General features: G+C 38.3%; 1 protein-coding gene across 2 annotated transcripts in view; it reads left to right on the forward strand.

The window, feature by feature from the left end:
- The window catches only part of PIGN (phosphatidylinositol glycan anchor biosynthesis class N), a 101,086-nt gene that overhangs the window by 59,921 nt on the left and 21,715 nt on the right, over positions 1–19,450 (forward strand). For both annotated transcript variants that reach the window (XM_069008292.1, XM_069008294.1), the window contains exons 14-21: positions 1,846–2,028; positions 5,266–5,402; positions 6,419–6,518; positions 6,630–6,722; positions 8,064–8,155; positions 9,852–9,963; positions 14,048–14,156; positions 17,675–17,777. In XM_069008292.1, the coding sequence (XP_068864393.1) occupies positions 1,846–2,028; positions 5,266–5,402; positions 6,419–6,518; positions 6,630–6,722; positions 8,064–8,155; positions 9,852–9,963; positions 14,048–14,156; positions 17,675–17,777 (929 nt within the window). The remainder of the gene's footprint in view (positions 1–1,845; positions 2,029–5,265; positions 5,403–6,418; positions 6,519–6,629; positions 6,723–8,063; positions 8,156–9,851; positions 9,964–14,047; positions 14,157–17,674; positions 17,778–19,450) is intronic.

A 19,450-nucleotide genomic window follows, 5' to 3' on the forward strand; every position in this document is an offset into this window, starting at 1 on the left:
GGAAAGCTGTCTCTTGTTTCCAGCCTTGGGACAGGTAACTGGCCTGGGCCTGTGCAGCCCAGCGGGGCTGGGACACGGCCACCCTGGAGCCGTGCGGCCCTGTTCCACCCGCGGCCCCCCATGTCCCTGTTACGTGCAGACGGCACGGCCCGGCTCTGCACACCCCCCCTCCAGTGTGGCTGAAGATTCAGCTGAAGCTGCTCCACTGCCCAGCAAAGATCATGTGACCAACAGCGATAAGAGAATTCCATCTGCAAGGCCCGGGTGAGATTAACCCTTTTAGTGCTCCAAAGTCAGTAAAGAAGGAAGAGCTGAAACCCGAGGGAGGAGAAAGAGGAGATGCTTAGAAGCTGAAATTCTGTTATAAAGCTATGGTGGTGATGGACTATGATATAACAGAGTACCTGTTGTAATTTCATGAAAGCATGGGGGGTGGAGCATTCAAACTGTACTTGTGAGCAAAAGTACCTGTGCTGGAATAAGCAAATGCCGAAGCCGCTGTAATTTGATGAGAAGTTTGAACAGGGAGAGATGGAAGTGATGAGGACTCTTGCTCCAAATCGGAAGGAGAAGATCTCTGTTCCTAGAGATGCTCCCAGCGATAGTCCTAGAGATGAAGATGATGAGGACCCTTTTTTCCCAGGGAAGGGGGAGGGTCTCTATTCCTAGAGATGAAGATGCTCCCAGAGATGGGTGAAGAGAACCTTTGTTTCTGAATAGCTCAACCTTAAAATGGTACCCCAGTAGCTCAAGATTGGACCCTTAAAAGCAGTTGTGGGGAAAGCTGCAAGTCGTGGGAAGGGACTCCCACATGCGGGCAGAGAACCAACCTGGGTGTCTGTCTCGTTGTGATACTGAGCCATGAGAGAACTTCTTGTGGAGATGTCTCCAAAGCATGAGCAAGAGAGATTCCTCTCCCTAAGTGAACTGAACAGGGTTATTATGGAAGTGGTAAACTGACTGAACATCTCAAGGGTTGTCTTTTTACGTTGTCAGTGGGAGAAGGGAGAAAGGTGAGGGGAGGAGAAGTGTTCTGAAGGTGTGGTATGATATTTTTTTCTTTCTTTTAGGTCTGTTAATAAACTTCTTTATATTCTTTTAAGTTTTGTGCCTGCTTTGCTTTCTCCTAATTCTTATCTCACAGAAGGTAAATAAGTAAGTAATGAGTATTTTGGACCAAACCACTGCACTTGGTGTTTCTGCCCGGTTTACGAACTGAACCTGCTACAACTGGGTACAACCCTTTTTGTTTCCAAATGATTTGTCCTGAGAGCTACAAGCAGGTGCTCTGTGAATGAATCTGGGACTCCAGTTTAGTCTCTGAATTCACCAATGGTTCTTGCAGCATCAGGCTTTACTGAAGTGGAGGACATCAAACCCCAGGCAGGGAATGCTTCAGGCTGTGGAGAGTGACCATGTTCCAGCTGCATTCATAATCCTTCTCCTATGTAAATGTGCCTTCAGAAGCACGTGACTGTTTTTTAAGGGGGTAACTTACAGTGGAATATACACAGTCAAATGCTTGTGGGAAAACGAAGTGGTATGCTTGTTAATAGGTGGTGTTCAAGGTGTGCTGTCTGTGTAGCTTTCACCATCTAATGACTGTCATGGCCAGGGAGGATGGTGAAGGAGCCAGGTGATGGTTGGATTGATATCCAGCAGGAGTCCCAAGCAGTGTGTACTCCAGCAGTTGGTGCAGGCCAAAACACTATACCTGAGCATGGAGAGGACACATGTGCCAAGAGAGGTGGAGCTGCTTGAACTCCAGTTGCTGTCAGGTTAATTTGTGGAATGGGAAGCTCACACTCTTCTAATATGTTGCTTAAATGTTTTGTCTGCCTCCAGGTAGCCCTGTGCAAAACCCTGATTAACCTTGCTTTGGAAGGCTTGTCTTACTACCATAAGTATGATAGATTATTCCTGGGTCTAAGTATTGCTGTGGGTTTTGTGGGCTGGACGACTTACGTGGTTCTGGTCATTATCAAGGCCCACACCAATTTGACCAAGACTGTCCCAACTAATGAAAAGGTAGGTTGGAAGCATTCAATTATTTTTTTCTATCAGTTTTCAGTATTATATGTGTGCTAAGTGACTCTGTGCAGGATAAATTGCACACCATACACTTCTTTTGTAAGGTGTTGAGTTTTCCAGCTGCTGTAATCATCTGTTGTGTTGCTGCTAAATCCATTGATTAGGATCAGTATTCCTAAACTGTGTAAGTCTGAGTATGCAGTACTGTGCTTCTTCAGTTTTTCTTCCTGCAGCTGTCCATTTGAGATGCTAATGCAAGTGTAAGCAAACATAGTGATTTAAAAATGTTAAAGGGTCTGTCTTTAAACCAGGTTTGATTTTCCCAGGTTTAATTAAACAGGTTTAATTTTCAGCATCAACAGCACTCTGTTATAATAATAATTGTTTAGAAGAATACAGAATACAGCCTTCCAGTTTCATTGATGTTCTTCACTGTAAGGCCAAAAAAACCCCAGCATGTAAATTATTTTATTCCTGCCCTCTTTGGCAATTTTACATCTGTTCTCAGAAACTGTGCAGTCCAATCATGGCATTTTTAAAATGTATAGCCTGCTTTGATAGAAGGTGAGCTGTTGTTTCACAGATCGGTGTGCTCTCTTGATCTTTGTGATTTGCAAGTGTGCAGCAGAAGACATGAAAGATGAAGGAAGCTCTTTTTGACAAGACTATTATGGTTTGATTTTTCACAAAGTATAAAATCCTATGAACTTAATTTATTTTCAGTCATTCATCAGGGAAAGAGACCTCAAAAAGGTGAATAGGGAAAAAGCTAGCATTTCACTAGAGAAGGATTAAAGCCTGCAGGGGAGGGAAAATTCTCCCAAACTTCAAGAATTTGTTCAGAATAGAAGGAATTGTTTCATTTTGTAATGTAGGTGAGAATGAGCGCTCACTTAGCATCTTTATTGCCTTCAATATAATACGCTGAGAAAATTCCTATCATGCTATCTTGAGGTTTTTACTACTGGCTGAAATGAGATAGTCTTGACCTTTAATGAAAATGCTCAAACAAAATTAAAATGGAAAATATTCATAAGTGCTGTACTGCATGATTTAGGTTTTCTTTCATCAAATAACTGAGAGGAAATAATTCAGGATGCATGTTATGTTAGGTACAAACAAAATAATTACAATAAATAGACTATCAGGAATATTAATAACTACATTAAGGAAAAATTTGCATTCTTAGTTGACATAGATTTAGTTTGGTATATTGATTTTACTAGTTGAAGGCAGATTTTACGCTAGTGACACTGGCAGAAAAAAATTTGGTTTCTTAGTTCTTTGTCTATAGAATTTCTCTTCCCTCAGTTTTCATGAGGCCCTTTTCTGTAGAAACCTTTTTAGTGTTCCTAAATACTTAGAGAATCACAAAGCGAGGCTAATGCTTCATATACAGAAGTTATTTGGTTTATAGCTTATATTGGAGCAACTTAAAGAAATTTGCTGAGAGACTAATCTACCACTGACAAATAGCCTCCTGCAAAGCACCACCTTTTAAAATCAAGGAGCCTCTGAGTAATGGAACTGCATATCCTGTATATCTTTAAAAGTTTTTGTTTCTTATGCTGAGTATGAAAAACAGGGTTTTTTTTCTTTTGGTATAGAATGTTGTTTTGCCTAGCAAGAAGCATAACCTTTTAATCTATTTTAAACATTTACAGAAATGCAAATCTGGTTTCCATTTTCAATGCATGACTGACTATATTGGACTCTATAATATTTATGTCGCTGTATGGAATAAAATGTTGATTGTGCGTGTGTTTACTTATTCAGTGATAAATTATATTGTGTGCATATCATATATATACATATTAATTCTGTCTATATGTCAGCAAATGTAAAATTTAAAACTAATAAAATTGCCCTAGGTCAGCTTTCTATATGACATATCCTTTCTTAGTCTAATGGCATATCTTAGCAAAAATTCTATTTTAAAAATCATTTAGAACTTGCATTTGCTGTCAGTTTAGATCAAGGCAGTTGTACATCAGTTACAGGGAGGGCGAGCCAGAAAAGGTGTTAATCCATCTAGGTGAACTGCTGGCTGATTGTCTCTTCTTCTCAGCATATTTAATGTGGTTGTGTATCTGTCTACCTAACTCTTTCAAAAAATTAGCATTTGTGCAGAAGAAAACAGTGTCTTCATCGTTACCTACACTAAAAGCTGCCTTTGCTATGTCCAGTTGTAATATATACAGATAAAATTGTTTATTTAAAACTTGTACATAATCTCCCCTTACCAGTAATTCTTCTGATATCTGAATGTCCCTGAATAAGGAAGAATAGTTCAATGACCAGATAAAAGGCAGATGCAGAATGACTGTTTAATGCATCTCTTTGCACAAAAAAGAGATGCTATCTGATGATTTAGGACTGACCTGCCTGGCTGAGATAACCCATTTTAAAATTTTTCTTCTCCCTTTGATGTTTCTCCTTAAGAGTGCTCTCAGTCTGAGAACATGTTTCTTTGAGTACATAACATTCTAATCCCATACCAGATTTCTTTTACTAAGAAAAGCCCAAAGCAGGAGCTGTAGGTTAAGATTAAATATAATAAATTTGTAGCTATGCTACCTTTTAGTGCTGTGCAACACTAGTCCTCTGTTGTATTTTGAAATTGTGGGTTCTTTGAGTAAGGCAGTTTCTCCTGTGGAAGACTGGTCACAATCCTCCTTTCGTAGCTGTTCCTAGATCCTGAATAGTTGTGGTTTTTTTTTTTCTGGTAGGAGTTAATGCTTAATATTTTAATTTAATTACTTCTCTTACAAATGTAGCAAGCAGGAGGAGGAAATATGCTGATGGAATTTCATTAAATGCTTTGACTGTAAGGCTATGAACTTGAACTGAATAGGTTATATTCTGGTTTTAGAATCTAAACTTCAGAGTTCTTTTTCCCAAAACCCTTAGCATCTCTAACTTCAGATGGATTTCAAGTGTCCATTAAACATTGCATATATTGTGTTCCAGATTGTACAAGTATGCCTTTTGCATGTAGATTTTACTGCAGGACCTTATGAAGAGACATATTTACAATTAGATCTTCAAATCCTACTGTTGTTTTTTTTTAATCTGGCTGACAACTTTGTCTAGAGATGTGTAGAGACACATGGCAGCTTGTGTGGCTGTGTTAAAATAGCATTTGTTTTACTGTGTAACAAATGGAAAATAGCGTGTAGTTTAAAACATGTTATTCCTGTTTCAAGAATGTTTGTCCAAACATTTGTTTTTCAGAAATCTACTGTTCTCTTCTACAGTTTTGCCTCTGCTGGAATAATAATAGCTTTTTTTCTGTTGATTCAAACATGTCCTTGGACATACTATGTATACTGTCTCTTGCCAGTGCCAGTATGGTATGCAGTTGTGAGAGAGTAAGTAGAGAATGCAATTTACTACTGCTGTTTTATAAGACTAGGTTTGGACTTCATTTTTGTAGAGAATTAAATTTTTCCCATAAATTTGGGAGAAAAAGTTAGATACAATTTTATTAAACTTCCTTTAGTGTTTCCTGAGACATTCCAAAGGACTCTGGTTTATATTTCAGTTGACATAATGAGTAATGTCCAAACAGACTGATACAGTTGCCAATTCTAGAAGATATCTTTTCTATTAGCAAAAATAAAATAAAGTATTGCCATGAAAAAAAAATCCAGCACTCTCATAGCTGTTGCAAAAGAGTGCTAAAATCTTTGCAAATACCTGTAGCAGCTGACTTATTTTGCAAAATGATCCTGCAAAGTGTCAAGTCTGCTGAGCACCAGCTACTTTTGGAGAGCACATGCTAGTCATGTTGAGGAATGTGGTCCCATATTGAAATATATGTGTCTTGTTTGGGTCTCCTTTTACTTCAGACCCAAAAATACTTGTTATCTTCTGATTCTATTTACTTTCCTGATCTACTGGCAATTTGTAGATACCAACTCAGTATTATTCAGAGAAAATGAGACCAACTGCAGTTAGATAATGAGCTGTCTCATAAAGCACAGGAAAAGCTAACAGGGAAGGTTTTTCTCTCTATAAAGCTTCTGAATGTTTCATCAGTTATGACAGACATTAAGCACAACATAAACCAAAAATATTCATATACTCAGAGTCAGTTGGGGTAGTGAATAATCTGAAGCTTGTCCAAACACTGGCAAAGATGTGCCAAATATGGGAGGAAAAAAGCTGGAGGGTTTTATTGTAGATTTTTCTATCGAGTAAAACTGGGCAGAATGATCATCTGGCCATCACGCATGGGGTCTGGGCAGGACCAGCAATACCTCTAACTTTTTTTGTGTTCTGACCCCATCCTTGCCCTTAAAGGTAAAATTCTATGTTATTTCTGTTTTTTTGTTTTTTTTTTTTTTTTTAAATAAATGTTATCTTGTTCCATCATTTTGAACAGAATTCCTGTTATTCAAGACCTTGCCACAAATGTTTTCTCACTTCATATGGGTCAATCTATCGGATTCCTCTTGGTTTGTATACTGGGAATTGAAATACTAGTAAGTATTTTATCCTTATGTATCAACAAGGTATCTCATTGCTAATATTCTACCTCTTTGAGGAGTTAATGTGTTTGATTTTCAGTCCCTTCTTGAATTTTTTTTAATTAGGTGTTCAGCTTTTTCTACCGCTCTGCACTCACCATTGGCCTTCTTGTCTTTGCTGGCTGGCCAGTGATCACACAGCTATGGATTCAAGCTAAGGTATTGTATTGCTTTGCTCAAGGTTTTAAATGGTGAACAGCTGGATTGCATCTTAGGATGTTGGGAATGCTTTGGAATGCTGCTTTGAATTCCTGCTCAGTTATGCTCTTTTTCCAATCTGTCATGAGCAGCATGTAGCAAGGCAAGGGAATTTAGTATGATCTGGATAGATCTGTTATGCAACGTAAGAGTGCTTAAGAGTTTTGAGGTAGCTATGAGTTAGCTATCAGTTTTCTGTTGTTGATCACTAAAAAATGCTTGACTCAATCATATGAAATGCACACCCTTTATCAAACTGTTGCAGTGACTATGTTGTTGACATGTACGATTGGTGAAAGTGTCACCATTTAACTAATATGATCATTTATTAGAAAAAATATTGAAGATAACTGAAAGGCAGTTGTCAATTCATTATTGTTTGTAATCAGCTGGGACATACTGTTCCTCAGAGGCAGCTTTCTGTATTGTTTTTCTTAAGAAAAACCCTCAATTTTCATGAAGTGGCATGAAATTTAATTTAAGATACATTTCTTCCATTAATTGATTCCAACATCTCTTATTTCAGGGGATACCTGAAACCTAGGGTCCTGGGATAGAGAAAAGGAGTCAAATTGCTAAGTCTTGCTCTCTAAGAGCTGTCAAGATGGAGGCTTGTATTTGTTAATTTACAATTTTTTTGTTCTAGTTGAGTAATCGAGTAACTTGTCTTCAAGCTGGATATACACAGATGACGTTTTGTAGCATAAAATTTCCTTTCAGGAATATGAATTTGACTTGAACTTGAAAACTTAAAATGATACAGCTCTTAATGTTTTTAGTTAAATAAAACACCTGGGATAGGGGTTTTTTTCTTCCTAGCAAAGAGTTTAGAGAACTACTTAGATGATTATGGTGGCTAAATCAAATGGCACATAGATGCAAAGACTGGATAATGTTACCATATTCTCAGAGTCTCAATGCTGACTAATTAACTGCTGCAACCTTCTGAGAATATTAGTTTTATGCCTTCCTTCTATAAGGTCAATTGACAGATTTCTGGTGCCTGCAATGTGTGTGAAGGCCACGCTTTGAGAAAGTGCTTGTAAGTGTAAACTTAGCTTTGATTATCATTGTCTTTGATGGGATTTTGACAGCTATGTAAATGAAATTCTTTTCAGTGTTAAATTGAAGTGCTGTAATACCAATGACCCTGTGCTCTTTTTTTTTTTTTTTAGCTAATTTTACTCCTGGGTCATGCAGGGTCTTTTCTCATGGGAGATGCTAGTAGCTGTTAGTAGTTCCCTGAAGTATTTCTTTATGATTAGACAATTGTCTGTCCACATGACCTCCTTCTTCTTTTAGACAAAAGCATTGATCTGGACTCTCCTGTGTGTGCTCCTGGCAGTATTTCCGTTAATGCCTGTTGTAGGAAGAGAACCAAACATTCCTCTGGTGTAAGAATCTCATCTTGTTCTTTAAATTTTTTATTCCCTCTTTGATTCAAAATTTAGGCTGCCTTTTGGTATGTGTGAGGAATTGTATTATTGAAAGCTGGCTGAGACAGGAGTTGAAATTCAGAATTTAAATAACATGATTATATAGACCTCAGTTATTCACTAATGAGAATGAGAATAGACTTCTAATTCTTTTGCCATATCCATTTGGTCTTTGTGTTATTCTGTAATTTCTTGTCAAGGGAAACATTTCTCATAATACAAAATATGCACAATTTACAGGAAAATAGAGGTGATCATTAAAGGGGAAGCTTCAGTGGGGTGCAAATATGGTAAACAGCACTATGATACATGAATAAGAATTCAGTCAAAAGCAATATACTTTGGACAGTGTCTTTCAGAATTTATCCATGCAATTTTGAATAATCTGTCTTTGAATAGCACTCTGTACCTAATGAGATATTCAAGGAAATAAAACAAACAGGATAGGCATAGCTCTCTTCTTCCTCAGTGTCTCCTGTGTGTCTTCTTTGTCCGCTTCTGCATGTCTGTCCTGAGTCTTCCTTTCTGGTATTGCTTGTCTGATTTTCTACAGTTGTTGATTTGCATTTTTTTTTGTAGTACATCTTTGTTATCTGTCCCTCTCCTCTTGTGAGCCACTCTTTGGTCATAGGAGCATTCTCTCATACCTGGATGCAATCCAGGTGGCTGGCCTGAAGGGTTAGGCTTGTGGTCTCATTGTAGTTACTGCAGAAAGAGTGAATTTACCCTAGACTGCGATGGTACCGTGCCTCAGCAGAGCCAGGGTGCCTGATCCTCAGTGAAATATGGGATTTGAGCAGTAATATGTGATTGCAGGTAGAATTAAGAGCCCAGATATTTCCAAGATTATTGGCATTCTGCCTCAATATTTTCTACTGTGTTTTAAATCTGTCTGTTGAAAACCCTTCTTAGTCTTGATCCTTGGGCACATTAGAAATATTCAGCACAGATTTGCTTGGATTATATTACTGCCTCTCAGCTGTATGTACACCTGTATGTGTTTCTGCTGGTCCCAACTGAGGTTTTTCTATTCTTTAGAACATATGTGCACAGCTCAGAAATCAAAATGGATTAAATTACCATCAGATCTTCCTCTCTGACACTTCTTTATATTCACCTTGCCCAGGCTGTACATCTTTCTATTTATTCTTCTGATGAAACATTTTACCTTTGAAACACTGTGTTTATCTGAAACTTTTCAAGGGAGTTTTGAAGCTGGAAAGATTTGAAGAAGCAAGTAAAAATATATGTATATGTGACACCTCAGGATGTTGAAGATAAGTTGGTGCTGGAGGAGAAGATACAAGAGGGAAAAATCAGAATGCCAGTGAGAAATAGGTGCTTCTGTTTTTGAGCAGTGGCACTATCTGTCAAGTCAGGGCTTTTCATTACATTACTAAAACTTGTGTGGTAGGAGAAGGGAGCTCCTGACTCAGCTCAGTCATAAAAAGGAAAGACAGGGGTGAAAGCAGGATTAGATGATCCAGGAGGAACCTGGAGACACTGAATATTCAGGATAGATTAGGAAAGCCAAAGTGCTTCTGGGGTTGAATCTGGTATGGGATGTCAAGTGCAACAAGACAGCATACAGCAGCAAAAGACATTTTTGATGATGTTTTCTGGTATTTTATTGTTCTTTTGTTTGTTTTTGCAGAATAGCAGCTGGTTTGCTGACCCTCTTGATATCTTTCTTCTCATTGGCATCTCTTTGTAAAAGTGAAAATAAGTACAGAGATAATGAAGATCTGAAAGTATATTTTTATCAGGTCAGTTGTTACTTTTCAGTAATTCTGTATGTTAGAGGGTTTTTATGTGCAAATTTTTACTTTCTAAGAACATGTTTCAACCAAGGCCACAATTTTCAAGAAGAAAATGGCTGTTCCTAAGAGTTTTCTCCTTGGCTGTTTCAAGAGGACCATGTGCACATATTTAAACATAGTCATGCTGTGTTCCCAAAAGCCCATCCTGTGCATAATTATATTGATTGATAAATAGATGTGCATATAGATTTTGATGCTCTGTGTGGAGAGTTTGAGAGTTTGTCCTGCTTTTGGTCGGTGTACATGGCTTCCAGAGACCTTTGCAGCAGTTGCACATGCACACTAAGGACAGACTTGCTGGTTCAGGAGGCTGAACTAGTTCCAGTTTCTGGCTGTAGAAAAACAATGTGAGACTGATACTGAGCTGGTTTTCTGTGGGTTAAGTCTTCTTTCAGGTGAATTACAGCTTCATGAAATAGGTAGGTGTTTTTCATACTAGGAGCTAATTAAGTTCTAGAGAGCTTTAAAATTCTAATAATACCTTGCATGTCTGCTGTCTTTTGTTGTTTTTTTTTTTTTTTTTTTTTCCCCTCAACTTATTACAAGATACTAGTTTTATTTCAGGACCAGCTTTATTGGTTATGATTTAGTGTGTGCTGGAGTTTCTTGCTGAGCAAAGCAATGCACTCATTCTATCTGTGATTTAGGTATGGAGCGCAAATTGGTTAAAATGGCTTTACCTGAGCATGAACACATGTAAAATTTGGTGGTTATGTCTCTTACTTTTTTCAGCCTACATGTGGAAAATAGTTGTGAGTTCCTTTCCTAAGCATTTAGAACATACATTTCCAGCATGCACTCAGCAATTGATTTCTTGCTGGAATGCCTGAAAAAAGCTTACACTGGATGGGGGGAGTGAGGGACCAGCTCAGCAGGTGGTTGGCCAACCCAACTCACCACACAACTGCTGCAGCATCTCATGATGATGAAAAAATAGGTCCATAGTAAAAATGTAATGCCAGACTATTCTTGAGCAAACTTAGAGAATCAGGAAATTCACTCACAGAGTGATACTTAATTAGATGAAGATGTTCTGCCTGCTTATTTGGGAAGTAACATCTTCATTTTCCTCCCAACTTTTTAAGAAGATCATAAAGTTCCTCAAATTGCCTCTTAATCAGAAGATATTTTACAATAGTGACATCTAATTACTAGTCTCTTATTAGATTTTTGTTTTGGCACCTTAATTGGGAATGGAAAATATGGGATCCACCATTCACATTCTGGGTAAGGGAAGGATTGGGAAGTGGTATTATTCAGATGTAGAGGAAGAAAAGGACATTACAGAGGCATTATATGTGTTTCTAAATAAATATCTTGTTTTGAGGTTAGGTTACATTTAGTGGCTTTGAAACGTACAGGAATACAAAAGGAAAATGCTTGTCAGAATACTAGTATTTCTAGGCAATGGAATTCCCTAATTCTACTTTTATATTTTCCTTTGAGTTGGACTTTTCAGTGGGAACAGGAAGCAGTAATCTTCAAAAATGCTCACTGGGAGCATTTTGAAATCCTGAGTTTTGATTTACAGCTCCCAGACAGTTTTAAAGGTGAGATGAATCCCCTAGTCAGGGGAAAGTACCTATTTTTCAGTGGCAAACGGTGATCAGGCCTCTGAAATTCAAATAGGTAAGCACACTCAATCAGGTTCCTTCTCTGCATCTGACAAGGGATTTCTTAAAAGCAGGTTTTGCAGGTGCCCCATAAGTGGTGTTTGGAGGCAGTCATCAAAGGTTATGCTTTCCTCTGATAACACTGTTACTTAATGTTTGGGGTTGCTGATGAGTTAAACCTGAGCCAACCTAAACAATTCTTTAACTCTATGATCTCTGAGAGATCATTAAGGCTTCAGTAATGATAAAAACAGGAGTCATTCATAATCCATCAGCTAGACTGCTGCAGTGTTTACTGTGTAACTTAATTTTTGCTGGAGAGAGCACCAGTTTCTCTTTGCCATCAGTTTCATAGGTGATGTCCAGTTTTTGCCACAGTACTGAAATCATGCTGTTTTCATTGGTTGATAATGCTGCACCAAGTTATTATTCCCAGGAGGCTTGGACTTCCTGTGGGTCCAAGGTGGTCAGTTTATTAGTTTCCTCCTCTAAATTAGAATATAGAACAATTTTGCTTGGAAAAGACCTGCGAGATCAAGTCCAGCCATTAACCTAACACCAAGACCACCACTGAACCATGTTCCTAAGTGCAACATCTACACATCTTCTAAAATAGGAGAAGTAAACAGTAAGAATCCATGTCATAGTGGTGGAACCAGGGGACAGGAAGGGTGTTTTCAACCAGCCTTGTGCCCAGCTGAGGACGCTGTTTCTCCTGCCATTCTCCCTATGGGTTGTTAGGATGGTTGATGCTTAGGAGGGCTCCCAGCCAGAGCTGCTGGCAGTGTCAGGACTTCTGGTGTCACCCTTGGTTTCTTCTTTCTAGCTGTGACCTGCAGGTATGGTTGTCTGAGACCTGCTCTTAAGATGTTCAAGAATTATTTCTGAGCATCAGAGAAGGTTGTGAAGGATGAAGGGAGACAGGTTCTTAGCTGGAGACCTCTGTCTGCACCTCGAAGTTTCTTCTGCTCAGTCCTGGAGATGTTGGTGGAAGCCAAGAGCTGTCTGAACTTACTTAACTGGCGAACACAGATTCTCAAAAGCACGTGCTGAGCCCTTCCCTGGACGCTGGCATAGATCTAGCAGCAGTACATTGTGCTTACTAATGTTGCCAGGACAAGTCTTCCAAGGCACAGGATATATTATGGAGGGTGGCACAAAGTCAGTGCAAAGTGACTTCACCAGTGCCTAAGGGATATCAGAGGGATTAGCAGAACTCATGACACTAAAAAGAACTTGATAAGATACATCAAAGGGGAGAGATCTGACCTGAATACAGCAAAAGTGTCCAAAGTAAACACCAGAGGTCTAAAGGGTCCAATTCCCTGAGCTTTTGGATGCATAATATTTTGACCTCGGTTGTTGATGTCACAGAGAAATACGAGGTACATGTTCTTATGGCCTGAAATTAAATAGAAGCAGCAGATACTGAGCACCTGTGAAACTTGCCAAAAAAGAATGCTGATGCTAAATGTATCCTCTGGGCTGATCCCACTAGGTAGCACTGTGTCTAGCAGGGAAATAGCAGCTATTCATATGGTAAAAAGCAATAGATGTGAACAGTGTAGCTGCTGTGCACTAAAAAAGCCACAACAGCAATTACATCTTGTAATGCAGTTTTAAAGCACATGTTTGCAAAGTACTGTGCATGCTTGATTTGCCTTTTAGTGGAACTGCAGAGTTGTGAATAAATAGCAGTAATTGAAAACTTGGCTCAAGCGTTTTCTTGGATAATTGTCACCTTTCAAAAATTACTGACTCATGGGGTAATTTTCATAAGGTTTTTTGCATGTACTTGATGACTGAATGGTGTCTCTTGAATTAGTCAAAGAAAAAAATACCTCTCCAGCTTCTCTGCTTCTGCAAGGCAGAGGGCTCTGCTTGAGGTGGTTCAGTCAGTTTAATTGGGGGAAAAAACCCAACAACTTCTTACCATCTCTTAAAATCCACCTCCAATTTCTTCTGCTTCTTCTTACAGGAGCCTTCCCCTTTGCCCTTACCCAATTCTGCAGCAAAGCCAAAGGCTCTGCTTGTTCTTTGTGGCTGCTGTTTGAGGACAAGTGCACCTTGAAGGGCTGGGGGCATGTGTTTTCTGTGGTTTGCATGTGTTTAAGTAGTTACTCTTGACAAAGAGAGTATCATGTCAAATCAGTGATCCAGGTCACTTGTGTATGCTACTTTAAAATAGCACAAGTAAATAATAAGAATACTAATAAAAAGTAATTTAGATGGAAGCTTTAAAAAGCTGGTAATTGTAAAATATAAAAAATTATAAATTTTTGACACTATGTATTTCCTTTTCTTACGGTGATTCAGATGAGGTGTTATGCAACTCTAAAGCATATTTACATCTTTAGTATGGGATGGCAGAGATCCATACATGAATTTTGTTTCATTGTCTGATTTCTTCTTTCTAGATGTTCAGTGTTGCACTTTCAACATATGTTGTGAGCAGTACCCATAACAGTCTTAAGAACAAACAGGGATTGCCTGTAATGAATCAAATTATTAGCTGGATGACTCTAGGTAAGAAAATCTTTGCTCTCAAACTTTTATGCTTGCAGTTTGTGGAGTCTGAGGTTGGGTGGGGGATGATGTCACTTTTTCGTTAGCATCTTACTTTCCTTTATCTGACTGCTGATAGTTCTTCTGTATGTTTGCTTTCCTAAGTGAGTTTTTTTGAGAAATGTGTTAGTCTTCTAAAATATTATTCCTTTTTAAGTTTGTGATAAAATGCAAATACCTTTGATTTACAACCAGCTTTATCTTTTATTTTGGGTGTTCTGTATATTTTGAAGACCCCTTTTTGGGGTATAATGGCATAAATTCCCTTTTTGTTTCACTTGGAGTCAGATATGGGTGATCTGAGATGTTCTGCAAGCAGTCCAGTTGAGCATAGGGAAATGACCAAAGGTTGTTGCTGTAATTCAATGTAAACTTGAAGCTGCATCTTATGGCAGAGAACCTTGGGGTGTAGGAGTGATTTTGAGAGCTGCCTTGCAAAATACCTGTGAAATAATGATGATAGTATATTTTTGATATCTGTTAGAATCTAATTATTAAAGAAAAAAGCAATTTACAAGTCAGAATTTTTCACCACTCAAAAAATCATAGTGTGATTAAACAGAGCAAATGGAATTGTTACTGGAGTTCTGGAATGCAGTGAAGGAATGCCTTTCATATTTTTATCTAGAAAATAATTTCTATAGGTCTCCATAAGAAAATGTTAAGCATTGTTTTTCCCTGAGTGATTTGAAATGTGGCATTTGTTTTAGAGCTAAACATATCCCATGCAAAGTTTGATAGCAGCTTTTTGGTACAGGCCAAGATCAGGAATTTAAGCATAACTTAATGAAAGAACTGTGGTGCATTCTACCTACTTGCTGGTTGTCTTGTACATTCCTGTACTGGTGACATTGTTTTAACTTAAGCAGATCTTGTCAGTTTTAGCAATCCTGCTTCTGTTTGAGCAAATGGATTCAAGATGAAGTTCAGTGATTGTGATCAGTGTGTGTGTGAGCAATGCTTTCTTAGTAATGTAGTTTTCTTTGGAGCATTTGCCTTTCCATCATGCTCCACTAACTCTTTGTAGCCTGCTAAGCTAAATGGGGATCTCTGTGTGGATGAATTTCTTGCAGTTGTAAAGTCAATGCAATCGATGAAGTCCTGCTTGGCTTACTGGAGCAGGAATTGAGTGTAAAGGTTATATTTCTCTCCTGTGTAAGGATGAAAGAGAAACATTTTTCATCTAAGAGATGATTCAGGCAGTCAGAGAGGTTTAGAGTTATGAGGAAAAAGTATATTAGAAATTCTCTTTGTTGTGGGTGATGATAAAAATAAAGCTAACAGTGAAGTAAACTGTAGGTACTCAAAATGTCTACTTGCTGCCACTGTAGTATTGAATATTTTAGCAAAGTCTTTCAGACTGGAAGTAATCATTCTAAGTGAATATGATATACAAGGTAGGAGCTTTGTGTACTTGCTGAAATTGCTCTCCATAATTAAACACAGAAGGAAGCAGGTAAAACACCAAGGCATCCAACATGTCCTCACTAATCCTCTTGGAGAGAAATGCCTTGTCATCACCATAACCACAACTAGCACCTGTCTTGTTGCCAGTGTGTACCAGATGGGACACACCATAAGAATTAAGGTACCAAACTCACTGTAGTTTTTCCAGGTTGATGGGATTACAGGTGGCCCAACTCCTCTTTAGCTTTTTGCTTAGTTGTAGAAGAATGGCACTGTTACTGAACTCTCAATTTGCATGTCTCTCTGTATTTATAGACCCAGAAACATACAGTTATCAGTATTTGTTCATAATAATACTGATTTATTATTGTGTCAGGATGCTAATAATACTTCTGAAATTTTCTAGGGAATTTTTGCCCCTTTCCCAGCTATTTATCCTGATTACTATGAAGCCTGTTTAAATTTTAACTTTGACCTTTTTTTTTTTTTTTTTTTTTTTGAGAAAGACTGGTGTTTGGGGAACCAGACAAATGAATTAGTGATGGCTGGGTTCCTGCAGGCCTGTGTCCAACTGGCTTTAGCTGTTAGACTGTATGGTTCATGCAGTGTACTTAACTAAAAACAAAGGCAAAACCAGGAGGTGTAACATTAATTCAACTGCTTTCCATGTCCTTCAGAACCATCTTAATATTAGCAGATATTTCTAAATGAATGTATATTATGTCTTAAAATTTTCACCTGTGGAAATTTATTGTAGCAACCTGCCAAATTTTGAGGAATTTGGTGTAACAACTGTGTAATGGGAATATATACAGAGGTTTGTTTAGGTCAGCCAGAAATGTGCAGGTCTTTTTAGGATTAATATCTGATGTTTCACACCAGAGATGGAAGAGAAAGATTAATTATCATCTACCAGCCACTCATCTGTTCTCATCTATGACTGTACTCAGAGTGATACACATCTGATATGTTGAGTGTCATTCACGGAGGCCAGTTGCCATGCTGAATTTATTTCCAGCTGTTCTGACTTGCAGTGAGGTCCCTGGAGTTCCTCCTTGAATTGGGCCTTCTTGGAGCCCCTTGAAGTCACTTACTCTGTAATTGTAGCAGTGGCCAAGGCTGAAAGCCAGGAAATAAAACATACTGACTTAGGACATAGAAACCTCCTCACCTCTTTCACTGATATGTTTACTATAAATATGAATGTATACAATGATGATAATGACAAGCGAGTACTTCCCATGTCTTATAGTTTTGTGTTCCTTAGAGTGATGATTAATTTTGACTTACTGTTGATGCAGCCTTTGAATGATTCAGTAATGTGAAGTTACTATACTGCAACAAAGGATCACATGAATGTTATTTGTCAGCATACTTTTTTATAAACGTGCAATTTTCATATGAAGAAAAAAAGTCAGATTTAAAGATTAAATCAGAGCAATGCTTTTCCTTCTCCCTTTCCCATCTTTAAGCATTGGCCATCTTTCCTATTTTTCTTCCTCTTACTCACTTTTGCAGTAGCCCCAATTGAATTACAAAGGTTAGAAGGCCAGGTTGGATGGGGCTCTGAGCAACCTGATCCTAGTGGAATGTGTCCCTGACCATGGTAGGGGGGTTGGAACTAGGTTATCTTTAAGGTCCCTTCCAACCCAAGCCTTTCTATGGTTCTAGTACAGTGGAGCAGTGGCTTTGTCACTGCAGTCTTTGAGCTGCCAGGGGTCCTCAGGGCCATGGTAAGTAGTTCTCAGAGTAGTATTAAACAATCAAGTTTGACTGGGGTTTAGGGTAGTGCTTCTGCATCATCTTGAAGACTTAGTAACATCAGTTCATGAGAAATTATAAAGGCTGTGATGTAGAAAGACAGGGAATTAAAATGATACAGAACTGAAATTACTTTTGATGAATGTGAAACATTCCAAACATTGGATTTCCTTTAGCAAAAGTAACTTGGGTCATGTATGATCTGTATTGATTCTGTACATAAAATGTCAAGATTTGAGGAAAGTTACCTTGTTACTGAGTATGAAATGTTTTGCATGGTGTGACTGACGGATCTCTTCTTATTATTGCAGTTTCTTCCCCAGTGTTGCTGCTACTGAGCTCCACGTTTCTCTTTCAGAGACTGTTCAGCATATTGCTCTCCCTGATGTCCACCTACCTGCTCTTCAGCACAGGGTACTTCATTCTTACTCTATTTGGGTTGGTTTTACATATGAAAATCCAGGGCTATATGTGAAACTGCTTCATCTCATGCACATTTCTATTAAAGGTGTAACACGTGCTTCCAGCATTTATCTCCTTGTTTAGTTTACTAAATAAAATTTCAGGGGACCTTTCATGTTCCTCCTTGCATTATAAACACTAGTTTGTTGACATTCCTTTCAGCTAGTCAAGGCAGTGGCTGGAAGGGTGTGTGTTCAAACAATCTTGCACCAAAATAAGAAAGTTTGGTTTAATTTATGCCTTTTGTTGTTTTGACGTGTGCTTTTTTGCAAACAAAAGGAAATAGCTTCTCTCCCAGCTGCTCAGCACTGGTGTCTAGTTATGGCTTAAATGATGTATGCCAGGAAACAGGTAGTCCTAAAATGAGGGAAAATTTTATTCTGAGAGATTTTTGTGGAAGTAATTTTTTTTTTTCAAAGGGATGTTGTTTCCCGTAAAGACTAGGCCTTGCTTCTTTTTGGATAAAAGTCAATTTCTCTGATGTTTTAAATGAAGAAAACACTGTGTCAGCCAACCCTTTCTTTTTTTTCAGACGTGGTAGCTCTTAAGAGCATAATTAATGGGGAGTATAAGAACTGTTCTTTCTGCCTCCCCTCCCACTTATTCTCTGAATTTAATTACACTGGAAAATTAAGTGGAATAAAACATCTTGCAGCAGACATTTTACAATAGCTGTCTCCTGTGGATACTCTCATTTTAGTTGAAGCATCTCCTTTTTTTCCAATCTTCTGCATCCTCTTTCTCCCACTTCCCCATTAAGACTTTGATCCTAATGTTGCTCCTGACTGCACACCTGTTCTTACATTCAACCTTCTTAGCCTGTGCTGGCTACTGGATAAAGCATGAATGTTGTTCTCTCTGAGGCTGGCAATCTCCCTCTTTGTATTTTGGCCCTGCTCCAGACCATGTAAATGCTGACAGCTCTCTGCTGTCTTCCTACAATGTCCAAATAGACCCAAAAAATTTGGAACAATTCTTAAAAAAGAAAACAAAACCCAAGGCACTGGTGCCAAAAGTGTCCAGTGTTTCTCTCCTCAGTGCACTCTTATACCATGTCCTGATAACCCAGCACATAGCCTGGGTAATTGCAGCACCTCTCTAGGGGTAGTTAAGTGGAACTACTGAAGCCAGCTGAAGAGCATTGCATACAACCACTTGTCAACGAAGGCATTTAATCTGTAGGCAAGCGTAGACCATTGTAAGGGTTGTAGTGTTTCTATTACTGACAACACAATTGTTTTGTCTTCATGTTTAGCTGCCTGTCATTCAGGTAATTAAAGTGGAAATGTCTACTCAAAAATTTTTTTTCCAGTTTGAAACTGCTTTGTAGCCCAATGGAAACAATACCAAGATTAACTGCAATGATTTCCTTATTTTTTAAACAAATAGGTGTGTGTCTAAGAAGGAAAAAATAAAAAGGAAAACATTTACAATCTTGTCAGGACCAGTATTAAAGTCAGTGACAGTATTATAATTTTATCCTGAAAGAAAAAAAAATGGGAAATACCATGAAGTGCAACTGGAGAAACTGAGTATTATCCAGTTTCAGTCTATACCCTTATGTTATCTTGAGGTCTTAATCTCTCACATAAGTACAGTCATGCTTTGGAATTTGTGTGCTGTAG

Source organism: Aphelocoma coerulescens, chromosome 2 (assembly GCF_041296385.1).
Source record: "Aphelocoma coerulescens isolate FSJ_1873_10779 chromosome 2, UR_Acoe_1.0, whole genome shotgun sequence".
Lineage (NCBI taxonomy): Eukaryota > Metazoa > Chordata > Aves > Passeriformes > Corvidae > Aphelocoma > Aphelocoma coerulescens.